The sequence below is a fragment of the Pteropus alecto genome, unplaced genomic scaffold (genome assembly GCF_000325575.1).
Source record: "Pteropus alecto unplaced genomic scaffold, ASM32557v1 scaffold25, whole genome shotgun sequence".
Classification (NCBI taxonomy): Eukaryota; Metazoa; Chordata; class Mammalia; order Chiroptera; family Pteropodidae; genus Pteropus; species Pteropus alecto.
In genome coordinates, this window is record NW_006441955.1 from 24,412,485 (window position 1) to 24,425,767 (window position 13,283).

Here is a 13,283-nt window from a genome sequence, read left to right on the forward strand (position 1 = left end):
GGAATGGGAGGAGACAAGGGAAACCAGAGAGGCTGAGGGAACCTGCAGAGGCCTCACAAGTCCAGATCAGAATTTTAATTCTGATTCATGATGCAATATGCAGTTACTATCCTCAGAACTAGAGTGTAGACTAGAGGGGTAGAGAGTGCAGTGGCCTGGTTAAAGGCAGAAAGAGTAGCAAACTCTTATCCTGTAATAAATTAAAAGAATCTTGGCCAAAAGGTACTCTGGAACTTTTGAAACCTCATTTTACTAATAATGATTAAAATCATTATTCTCATGATATTTATCAGTTAAGAACTTTGAAGAAACTGCATTTAAAACAGCTTCCCTATAGCAACTGAAGTAACTTTATGTCCTCATCACACTTGGATTCTGGTACCTATTGAAAAGATTTCATAATTTGAAAATGTTTACCAGTATTCTAAAGGAGAGAAAACTGTTAAAATGAATACTTTGAATTTCATAGCTTCTCATTTTGTTAGTTTGTTAATCAAAATGATAGTGATGCAGAGGAACACTAAATATATATGAGTATTTCTGGCAAGCATAATTATATGAAATTAGAGGAGGAGCTGGGCCTCTGTGTTAAATAAAGCAGCAAATTCCACATGAGACTAGTAAGTTAAATGTTTATTAATATAGATAAAAAGCATGCATGTGGGAGGGGATGATAAAATGAGTCAAAGATTGAATGAATATTTGCAATTTGAGACTGTTTCCAAAAGATTAATTTTAAAATATTCTGTAAATGCCCAGTAGCAGGTTTAAAAATAGAGTACGGACAGTTTTTTAAGGGAATAAAAGTTGAGTTAAAGGAGTGAAATCTTTCAGACATCTTAATTTTAATAATTACTACGTAGGTGTTAAAAATCTTTCCATGATGGCTTTTGGGGTTTGTTTGAAATTATAATTTATTATTTAACAAGCATTCAGCTAAGCACTGGAAAGGAACTGATCTCCTGTAATCTGTCAGGGAAGCATAAAGTCTACCAGATGTATAGATGAAAGTCTGAGTGGAAGTAAGAGAAGTGCGAAATATGGACTGAGAATGGAAGTCATTGATTCTAGGTCATCTAGCTGGAAGGTTGAGGTATGATGTATGCTTCCTTTCAATTCTGTATCAGGTACGGTTGATGTTAGAACTCTACCTTTCTACAGCTGTGCCACCCTAAATATGCCTGATTTTGTCTGATCTTGGAAGCTAAGAAGAGTCTGGCCTTGTTAGTACTTGGATGGGAGACCACTTAGGAATACCAAGGGCTGCAGGTGATTAAAAAAAGAAAGAAGAACCCTACCTGTGTTTCTAGATAGCAAAGCAGACTGGAACACTACAAATCCTGTTCCAAGGCTTTTGTTAAAAGTTGTTGCCAAGTCTGTTAACAGGAGAATAGCGATAACATCCATCTGTTTGGTGCTGTATTTCTCAGTGCCTAGCAGAGTGCCTGGCACATAGTAGAAGCTTAATAAATATTTGTGTAATGAATGTTGTATTCTGTTTATATCATAGTCCTACATAATGATAATCATAATGATGGTCATACATTATATCCGGACAATCCTTAACCATTTATGAAGTGCTTCGCCTTGAAGCTGGTAGGATTTACTTATTCAGTAAACAGTTACTATATATGCCTTCTATATACCAGGTACATTAATAAGTGCTATGGATATAGATACGACAGTGTATAAAATACAATCTCTGCTCTCAAAGAGCTCACATTCTGGTAAAGGAAGTATCATCACCGTACATTACGGTAAATACTACGATCATCCAGGTAAGCACAGGGGTGCTATGGAAACACAGGAGAAGCACCTAACCCAGTCTTGTGGAGTCAAAGAAGGCTGCCTGGAGAAAAGTGACAATTTATCTAAGAACTAAAGGATGAGTAGGAGTTAGCTAAGGGATTAAGGGAATGGGAAGGGCATTAAGCTGAGGGAGCTACCTGTGCGAAGGCTTCAGGTGTGCCAGTATTTCAGTATGGGTGGAAGAGTGGGAGTGATGTGTAGGGAGAGATGGGGCTAAAGAGGTCATTTAAAATACCAAAGTGCGTTAGATCACTGAAGAAAAAGTGTAGAGTGAGAAGAAAGTGCAAAGACTGAAATTTGCGGCAAGTGCATCTGAGAAGTGGAGAGAGGCAAAGAAGATCTTGTCCAAAGGAGATGGGAAGGTGTGGTCAGAGATGAAAGCAAAGGGAGAGAATGGAACCAAGCAAGGAGGATTTCCCAGATGAAGGAGTGACCAAGAGTGTCAGATGTAGCAGTGAAATTCAGGGGGGAACTGTCCCTTGTATTTGGTAATATAATGAGAAAATCATTTAATATGCCTATTTTATATATAAAACTGAAGTTCACAGAAGTTACCTGTTTTGTCCAAGACCATACATCTAATAAACAACCTACACAGAAACTCTAATCCAAATTTTCTGGCTCTAACGCCAGTGCTTCTACCATCACTGTCTTCAACAATTAATGGAGAGATTATTATTAGGATATATTTATCATTCTGAATATTTTGTTACAAAGGTCTTTAAGCAATAAAAGTTGTAATGGAATAATTTGGATGATTTCAAATTATTTTTAATTAGCTTTTTTATCAAATTGAAGAATGCATGGGTTTGTAAATTTTTGTATGAGAGAGGGTTTATGAAAAGTTATGACAAGATTGAACTTGTATATGCCATTTGTTCTGAATTTTTCATTTTATAATATACATTCCACCACATATAATTATGATCATTTACATATTGAGCAGCCATTATTGAGTCCAAGGCATGGTCCCTACTTGGCTAATGTAAGAGAGGGAGGCACTTTTGGCAGAGTTGAAGATAATTGTGGCATTCTGGGAGGAACGACCTGAGTGTTTAGGGCCTTAGAGTATTGTGGAATAAAGATGGAGAGAGAGTATGAGGAGAGGATTTAAGAAAACTGAAAAATTTCAGCTGCGATTGAGAGAGCATTATAGCTTCATTCCTTGACTGAATGTCAGTGTATGTGATTCCCTTCCACAGGAACTTCCATGATCCATTTATGATTTAGTGTTGAGGTTCAGTAAAATGTGTGACATTCAACTAAGTTTTGAACATTTCAGAGTCTATGTTATGACTTTGTTAGAAACAGTTAATACTTTAAAAAGCCTCCATATAACCAAAATTCTCACTGACATTATACAACTAAAAGTGAATTTGGTTGCTCTAGGAGTACTGAAGGTTAAATGTTTAATCATGTCCTATTAGATAAGAAATTCACAAACCTTCAGTACTTTTGGCAATTAACAGAATGATGAGATATATCAGTGTTTTCTTTAAGAGAATGACATATGTGTGAATACTTGATTCTTCACTATTGTTAATTACAACAATAGGAGTGCTACTTGCATGTTGCTGACTTGGGCACTTTTTAAGGATCAGAGGCCAACACAGTCCCTTGACTTTTTCACACATGAATGAGTTCACTAAATGAATTCTAAACCACTACCAGCTGAGATAGCTGCATTTCATTTAGTACCAGAGAATTATTTAAAAACCTAACTGTGCTCTGCTTAATTCCAAGTAATTCTAAGAGACTAACTGCTAGCATGTATTAATTTAAAAAAGACATAGCGTTGCTTAAATAAAAAGCGCACCACTAACATGGGACCAGCTATCTATCTGTCTTTCACTTACCCAGCACCACGTTCTACTGCCAGTTGCCAGCTAAAGATTACGAATTCACTAAATGTAGAGAATACTGTTAATTATGTCTTTTTTGGCTTCCAAAATATTTATACTGCTCAGGATTATGGTTCTAAAATAATTGGATTAAAGGGTCTGTTGATTACACCAGTAGGTAAAACCTTATGTTAGTTGGTATTCCCCTCCCACCCCCATCCACACCACATACACCAGTCGTACTGCCTTCTTTGGCATCAGCATAATACAGTGGGTAAGAACGCAGACTCTGCAGTCAGACTACCTGTTTACATCCTATGCCCACCACTCATTAATTGTGTGGTCTAGGGCAAGTCACTTGACTTTCCTAAGTCTCAGTTCTCACATCTGTAACAATTTATGAAAACTTCAAATTCTCTTAAACTCTAAGACTTTATTCTCGTGCTAATATTATAAAAAAAATTTAAATTAATGGAGTTGGATACTTTTTTGAGAGATTTGTAATATAATTTATCTTAAAGGGTTATTGTGGGGAGTAAATGAAAATGCTTGTTAACCACATTACCTGGCACATAGTAAAGGCTCAGTAAATATTAGCTTGGATTATTTTCATCACAAATTTTACTCATACTGTGATCAAAGGTTGTGTTAGTGAGATAGTGGGTTTAGAGAAGACAATACAAATCAGTGACTGTGGAGCAGAGTTCTTTCCTCTGAAGTTAGTACACTAAACATAGTCAAATTCATACCTTTAACGTTGGTTTAGCACAGAAACAATTGAGTTAGTAATTGACATACACTGTTGTTTCTACCAGACAGAGTCACACCTTTATAAAATTATCTATAAAGGAATCCTATAAATATTTATCTGCTTGATTTTAAAATTATTTTCTCCCACATAAAACTATTTAAGAGATGTGAATCCTATTTGTTTGTAATCTACACCTTAAAAAACAATTCCATAATACAAAAAGCTAATAAACTTATTTCACTAAAACTTTTTTATCCTCTAAATGCAAAAAAGAGGAAACCATCAGCAAAGGATCACTTGCTTATATTTTAACCAAAAAAATAAAAAGCTTTAGTACTGTTCAAATTTTCACAGACTTTCAAAATGAGAGACTACTAAAATGACATTTAAAAAACTTAAGTGATTTTACTCATAGTAAATTTAAAAATCAATCTTATTTTATTCTGAATCTATAAGTCAAGATATAATTTGAAGATTTTTTAAGAAAGTAGATGAAGAGTGGTAGCTGATTCACTTATTCTCCAGGACTACTCTTGACAGGTTAATTCTTCACTGTCACCAGGCCACACAATTTTCTTTCATTTCACCAGGAAGAAAAATCTTCTTGAAGTTCCAGCTGGCCAGTTAATTCAGCTAAAATGATAAATCCCTGTAATCCCACGTGAGATGGCTCAAATTTTCCTTATATGCTTTGGTATTACTTTTTTAAATTACACAAGTAATATGTTAATGTATGCTCACTGGCAGGGAAATGTAGATTTTTACTGAAGAAGGTGCATTGTAGTGAGGGAGACCATGAGTAATGAAATTGATCACAATTATTGATACCTACTAATGTTAGGTATTATTCTAGAGTTTTTCACATGTGTTATTTCACCTAATTCTAACTAGGAAGGAACAGAGTTAGAATTTAGATTTAGGTCTGATTATCAAATTGTAATCAAAATGTAGGGTGAAGGCTTGTATTAGAATGGGGTCAGTGGAAATAGTGAAGTAATGTATAAGAACAAATTTGAAAGAAACATTCTCAAATCTTGACAATATTAAAATTTAAGAGATATAGAAGAATAAATCAGAAATAACTCTAAGGTTTGAGAAGCTATGAGAATGAAAGGTAGGTTTTGTTCCTTATGCAAGAATAAATATGTAATAAGTAACTCTAGATATGATAGGGCAAGAGAACCAGACTAGAGCTAGTTGTTATTTTTACCTCAGGCACATAGAATTAGATTACTCATAAACCTTGGTTAATGACACACTCACACCCATACATGGCCTGCTTTTATTAGGTAATTGTTGTTAACAATGTAATAACCACCCACAGATCCACTAAACAACAGTTAAGACCTTATTAATAATTACATGGAATCATGTCCCACCCACCCCCATCATATTGTCCCCTCCTGCAAAGAAAACTTTAGCCCCAGATGGCTTCATTGGGAAGGTCTTGCAAGCATTAAGGAAAAAAATAATACCAGTTCTACATGAACTCTTACAGAAAATTAAAGAGAAAATACTTCCCAACTCATTCTGTGAGAGGAGTGTTATTCTGTTAACAAAAGCAGATATTACAAAAAAATAAAACTACAGACAATATCCCTCGTAAACATGGATGCAAAACTTAACATAATTTTATCAAATTGACTCTATCACTATGTAAACTTCATCATGACCAGATGAATATTATTCTAGAAATGTAAAGTTGATTTAACATTTGAAAATAAATTAATGTAATTCACCATAATAAAAATAAAAGCCATATGATTATCTTAATAAACAGAAAAAACATGATTAAGTCCAACATCCATTCCTGAAATTACTGCAGCACGATAGGAATAGAAAAGAACTTAATTTGATGGAGGGCATCTAAGAAAAATCGATAGCTAAAATCATACTTAATGGTGAAAGACTGAACATTTTCCCCATAAGATCAGAAACAAAGCAAAGTACTGCGCTCAGTACTTCTATTTAACATTGAACTGGAAATTCTAGCTAATACAGTCAGGCCAGAAAGAGAGATAAAAGACATTCAGATTGGAAAGAAAAAAGTTAAACTGTGTTCATGGATGATATAATCATCTATAGAAAAACTGATGGAATCTAAAAAAATAAACAATAGAACTAATAAGTTACTTTAGCAGGGTAGCAGGATATAAGATCAAAAAACAAAAATAAATTATATTTCTATATACTAGCAACAAACAATTATCCATTGAAATCTAAAAACAGTAGCATCAACAAATATGAAATTATTTAGGGATAAATCTCACAGAAGATATGGAAGACCTGCATACTGAAAACTACAAAACATTTCTGAGAAAAAAATTGTAGAAAATGTAAATAAATGGAGAGATATACTGCATTCATGGATCAGAAGATGTAACATTATTAAGATGCCATTTCTCCCCAATGGAATCTGTGGAATCCATCTACAGATTCAGTGCAATCCCAATCAAAATCTCAGCAGGCATTTTTACAGAAATCAACAATCTGATTCTAAAATTTATATGTGAATGCAAAGGACCTAAATAGCCAAAAACAACTTCGAAAAAGAATAAAGGATTACACTACCTTTTTCAAGGCTCAATATGAAGTACACAAATCAGGGCTTCATGATCATTATTAAAAAAAAGAAAGAAAGAAAAACACTGGTATCAAGGGAGACAGATTGATGGAACAGAATGGAGGGTCCAGAAATAGACCTACGCATGTATGGTCAGTTGATTTTGACAAAAGTGCAAAATCATTTGAGTGGAGAAAGGATATGTTTTTATCAGCAAAAAATCCTGGAAAAATCGTTATCCATATGAAAAAAAACCTTGCACCGTATACAAAAATTAACTTAAAATGAATCAAAGGCCTAAATGCAAAAACCAAAAACTATACAACTTCTAGAAGAAAACGTAGGATAAATTCTCTTTGATTGTAGAGTAGGTCAGTACAAAACCAAAAGCACAAATCATAAAAGTAAATATTGATAAAATGGACTTTATCAAAATGAAGAACTTATGCTCTTCAAAAAGAGCATAGGAGACTGTTAAGAAAATGACAAGACAAACCAAAAACTGAGAGAAAAATCTTTGCAAGTTATATATCTGACATAGGTCTTGTATTCAGAATATATAAAATATTCTCAAACCTGAAAATGGAAAAATAAACAATCCAGTGATAAAATGGACAAAAGATTTGAATAGATACTTCACCAAAGATCTTTTACAGATAGAAAAGAAACATACGAAAAGATGTTGCATTACCATTAGTTATAAAGAGAAATATAAATTAAAACTGTAATGTGATGTCACTACATACCTTTACAATGTCTCAAATTAAGAAGACTGTACCAAGTGTTGGTGAGGATGTAGAGAAAGTGTTACCCTCATACACTATTGGTGGGAAGATAAATGGTACAACCACTTAGAAAACAACTTGGCATTTTCTTAAATGACCTAGCCATTACACTTTGTTTACCTATGAGAAATAAAAAAGCATATGTCCACAGAAAGACTTATCCATGAATACTCATAGCAGCTTTATTTGTAGTAGTATCTGGAAACAACCCTAATGCCCATCAACAGACGAATGGTTAATAAATTGTGATATATTTATACAGTGGAATAATATTCAGAAATAAAAAAGAATTAACTATTTACATATCAGCAACATGGATGAATATCAAAATAATTATGCTGGGTAAAAGAAGCCAGACAATAAAGTGCATACTATATGATTCCATTTATAGAACATTTTTATTTTTTATTTTTTTTACAGATTGCAAGGACCTTATCAGCTTATAGTCCCTTATTTTTTATTTTTTACACCTATAGCACCTGGTCTTCCTAGGTGGTCTCCCATCCAAGTACTAACCAGGCCCAACCCTGCTTAGCTTCCAAGATCAGACGAGATCAGGCTTGTTCAGGGTGGCATGGCTATAGACCATTTATAGAAAATTTAATCTGCAGTGACAGCATATCTTCCTGGGGATGGGGTTAGGAGAGAGAAGAAGAGGAGTGAGTTAAGGGACCTGAGAAAACTTTTGGAAGTAATGTTTATATTCATTATATTGATTGTGGTGATGATGTCGGAACTTAGCAAATTTTTCACTTTAAAAAAGTGTAATTTATTGTATGTCAACTATACCTTAGTAAAGCTGTTTAAAAAAAAAAATTAAAGCCAGAGATAAAACTCAAATTTATTTCATTAATCCAGAAGTATGCAAGAAAAGGGTAATAGAAGAATAAAAAAAGAGGGGGCAAATAAGGAATGTATCAAAATGGTAGACATATACAGTCATATAAATATATTAAATGTTAATGGACTAAACACTGCAATTAAACGACTAATATTACCAGAACTGATTTTTTTTTTTTTAAAAAAGCAAGGTCCAATTTTTTTTTTAAAAAAGCAAGTGTCCAAGATATGTACTTCACATGTAAAGGCATAGATAGTTTGAAATCAAATGGCTAGAAAAGTATATATCATGCAAACTAAATTTAAGAAAGTTGGCGTGGCTATTTTAATATCAGAAAAGTTCAAGACAATGTGGTAAGAAGAGGGAAATTTCATACTGACAGAAGGGTCGATTCAAAGAGGAGATATTATAATCAGTGTATATGCACATAAACGAGTTTGAAATTACATGAAACACAAATGACAAAATTAAAAGAAGAAATAGTCAATTCCACATAGTCGAAGATGGATAGAACTAGGCAGAAAATAAATAAATGGTAAAGACAGAAATCTAAACACAATCAACCACCTTGACTGGTTGAATACTACACCCAATAACTGCAGAATACAAATCCTTTGCAAGTGCACTCGATACTTTCACCAAGCTATTGGGCCATAAATTTGCAAGGATCTTTTAATACTATGCACCCTGTACCTTCTATACCCTAAATCTTGGGAAAAGGAGCTGAGGGTATCAAGATTTATTACTTGCCTGGATCATGTCAATACTTCATAAGGAGCAATTAACATGCTCTTTCTGTTTACAAAAATGCATAACATATTTTAAAAGTTAAGTCATTAAAATTTTAATTTAATACTAATATATTTTTTTCAGGTGCAAAATTACACAAAACTTGACAATCACCCTAAGACCACATAGGGCGAACATGAACGATATTTCCCAAAAGGCTGAGGTAAGTCTCAGAAGTTAAAAACAAAATGGGGGAGACATAAGCTTGACTGTAGAACTGCTGAAATGGCAATTGTTTGCTGGAAAAGTCATATTCAGCAATTCATAAAAACAGCATCAAGATGTAAAACATAAAAAGAGGTACAATTCACAGGCTGGTCTGGGGCCTATTGTTTTAATCTACGAAGGATTCTAATCTACGAAGCACAACTATTTAATTTGTGAATGATAGTGAAGTGGATGTTTTGGCTAGCATCTTGAATAGAATTTTAATATCCTGATATGTCTTAGAAGTTGTTTTTTTTTTTTCAATATTAAAAAACAGATGATGTATAGTCTTAGGAGAAAGCGATAATTCACTCTCAGGTGAGGATCCTTTTTAGCACTTCCTCCAGCAGCTGCAAAAGAACTTCTCTTAGCCATTTTCTGGTTCTTGGCTGCAGTTGCTGAGAGTTGTAGCAGAAAAGCTCACCCCCAACTTCATTCATATCCCAAAATTATAAACTTTAAAAAAAACCTTAAATGGTCAGTGACACTATAAGTAGATAATAAAATAGAGACTGGGTATGCTACAGATTAATTAAGCACTTTGTCATCACTAGGAGAAAAGGTTTGGTGTTCTGAGGCACTGAAGTTTTATTTACTAAAACTTCTTTTAGAGATCAGCTTGATTTTCAAAAACAAAAATAATTTCCTTTCCTGGTTTTAGCGTGGAGGAAAATCTTTTCTCTAGTCTTTTATCAGATTCCTCTTACTTTAGGAAGCTCTTTTGCCATTTGAGACTTTCTCTCTTAGAACTCATCCTCCTTGGAATAATACAGCCTTCTTAACACATTTTTAACGTTAGTTTAAAGAAATTCTGTATGGGTAATGCAGTAGAAACAATATAAATCACTGCTCGTGAACAAAGATCCTGGCGTGCCTCAGTCACAAATGAGAAATAAAGACTGTCCTTCGGTTTTGCTCATATTAGATATGGAAACAAGCAAGAATGTTAACATGCGAATTAGGTTTCAAACTTTAAAATCTAAACTTTTGCCTTATTTTCATCTTCATCTAATTTATTGGAATTAGTCTTGGTACCTTGTAAGCAAGTGATGGAGTAGAATGATAAAATACAGATTGTTTTAACTTAGAACACCTTCCGTGAAAAGTACTTACAAAATGAGACTTCTTTACTATATCTTAATAAAATTTTTACTCTCGTATTTTCTGTAATTTCCTTTTTTTATACTTAGATTTTAGAAAGTATGTAATCAGATTTAATGATCAAAGTTTCAAACTCATTTCTATTTTCTGTTTCAATAACTAGTTCTTAAATTGCTTATTCTAATCTACCTTTACCTAATTTCTTCTTTTATTTTTTTAACTTTCCTCTCTTTATTTTCTTCTAATGAAGATTCTGCTTTCTTCATCTAAACCTGTCCCAAAAACCTATGTGCCAAAACTTGGCAAAGGTGATATAAAGGATAAGTTTGAAGCCATGCAGAGAGCGAGGGAAGAAAGAAATCAAAGGAGATCTAGAGACGAAAAGCAAAGAAGAAAAGAACAATATATTAGAGAGAGAGAATGGAACAGGAGAAAGCAGGAGGTTATTTTATTTTATTTTATTTTATTTTATTCTTGTGCAAATATTCATTTTCATCTTTTTAATTTACATTCATTTATTGTTCACATTAACCACATTTCATATTAACTAATTGAAATCATTTGCTGTATTTATATGCTAATTTCAAATTATGCATATAATATGATTTAGTCTAAATTTGTGACATGTTCATATTAATTTATTTAACTGTCTAGATTAAAGAAATGCTTGCTTCTGATGATGAGGAAGAGGTATCTTCTAAAGTAGAAAAGGCTTATGTTCCAAAGCTAACAGGTAAGAAACTTGAAGGGTAAATTGTAAATGAAATTGCAAAAACGCAAACAGCAAAATATCAAGCATATTTCATATATTCTTAGGAACTGTTAAAGGTAAATTTGCTGAAATGGAGAAACAAAGACAAGAGGAACAAAGGAAGAGAACAGAGGAGGAACGAAAACGCAGAATTGAGCAGGATATGTTAGAAAAGAGGAAGATACAACGTGAATTAGCAAAAAGGGCTGAGCAGGTATACACTAAATATTAAGTTGGTATTTGCTTCAGAAACTAAATGTATAGAGTAAAATTAATCATTATGTTGCCTAATTAAAATATTTTAATATAACACGAACCTATTAAATAGCTAACTTGAAAACAAGATCTTAAGCAGAGATATTTAATATCAGATGCGTAGAAGAATAGGGCAGAGGTGTCCATGTTAAGGTTGAATACTGAGATGACTTTTGTTATATACCATCTTATCATTCTGTCCACATTCCTTACACCGTCCACATTCTTTGTTTTTCTTGACATATTAGAAGATTTTACAAAGACGTAAGGCAATTTCACGTATAAACTATCCACAAGCACCTAACAAAATGCTGGTCTTTATAAGAGCAATCAATAAATACTTTTTGTTTATTATCAAACGCTAAGGCAGAATTAGCATATCTTCCTACTCAAGAATTTGAAACCAATTAAAACATATTTTGTTTAATAATGATATTATTAGATAACTTTTTCTTTTAAGTTGGGGATGGTAATAGGAGAGGGAAGCAAATATGTGACAGCCATTTCCTGATGCCCATAGCCACAGAGGACAAATTAGAATTAAAGTATTATTACTACAATTTTATAAAATCTCTTTATGAACTTCAAATTCCCATATATTTTATCTCAGAGCATGAGAACTAAGAGGCTGGTAAGTATTTTTAAAATGCTAAAGAATCTGATCTAATTTCCAGAAAAAGCTTACCTCACAAAATGATTAATGATTATAATGACATAGAAATTTGAAGTTCTAATATTCATAGTTATATTTTAAGTAAAGAACTGATCAAGTCCCAAAAATTTATTTAATATATTGATATTTGTTTTACATCATAAATTATCTGTAGTCATAGAGTTGAAAAGATGACAGAAGACTGTTATATTGTTTATATATTTCAACCTGATCTACATTGGAAGATCAAAAGAGATGATCAGTATTTTGAGCTTTATAATAAGATAATGTACTTATCTCCTAGAGTTGTAAATAAGATTATATGAGTTAATAAATGCAAAACACTTAGAACAGTGCTTGGTACAAAGTAAGTGGGTTATAAATTCTTAATGTTTCACCCAAATAATAATACATATAGATAAAATATCATAAAACAATTTTAGTTTTCCCTTCTTCTCTCATCAGTGTTTTAACAAATATCTTAACATAGTCTTCACAGTATATTATCTCTTTAAAAATCATTTTGATTGTGAGATTATACTTGCCTTTTTTTTTTTTGCCTACTCTTAAGTGCCTTAAATCTGTTTGCTGTGCTCCTTTCAGCTTCTACTATCTTTCTAAAAAGTGACAAAGAAGGCAAAGCATATACCATACTTGTATGTCAAAGAAATTTATTTACGCAGACTTTGCAGATAACCACTTTTATGGCACAGATATGGTGGCAAATAATGACATATACCAGATGAATTATAGAAAATAATTGGAATTTCCAAATTTGTACCTCTGTAAGAAAGCATGGTATTATATACTTCATCTCTGCTACCTCCAGTCATCAAAGATTAGTATACCTTTTGCAATGAAATTTCACAGGGGAATACAATTATAATAAATGAGTATTATAAATTATATTTCAAAGATAAAATAACTATATGTAATTA

At 32.7% G+C, this 13,283-nt stretch overlaps 1 protein-coding gene and 1 pseudogene across 4 annotated transcripts in view; one reads left to right on the top strand and one right to left on the bottom strand.

Annotated features, from left to right (window-relative positions):
- Positions 1–13,283, top strand: part of NEXN (nexilin F-actin binding protein) — a 37,958-nt gene that overhangs the window by 7,846 nt on the left and 16,829 nt on the right. For 3 of the 4 annotated variants that reach the window (XM_015595082.2, XM_025052112.1, XM_006919347.3), the window contains exons 2-4: positions 9,464–9,542; positions 11,342–11,420; positions 11,504–11,652. In XM_015595082.2, coding sequence (XP_015450568.1) covers positions 9,516–9,542; positions 11,342–11,420; positions 11,504–11,652 — 255 coding nt within the window. In that variant the 5' untranslated portion in view covers positions 9,464–9,515. Of the gene's footprint in view, positions 1–9,463; positions 9,543–10,916; positions 11,130–11,341; positions 11,421–11,503; positions 11,653–13,283 lie in introns of those variants that run through there. The other variant, XM_025052113.1, reaches the window with a different exon arrangement.
- Positions 8,217–8,335, bottom strand: LOC112486050 (annotated as a pseudogene).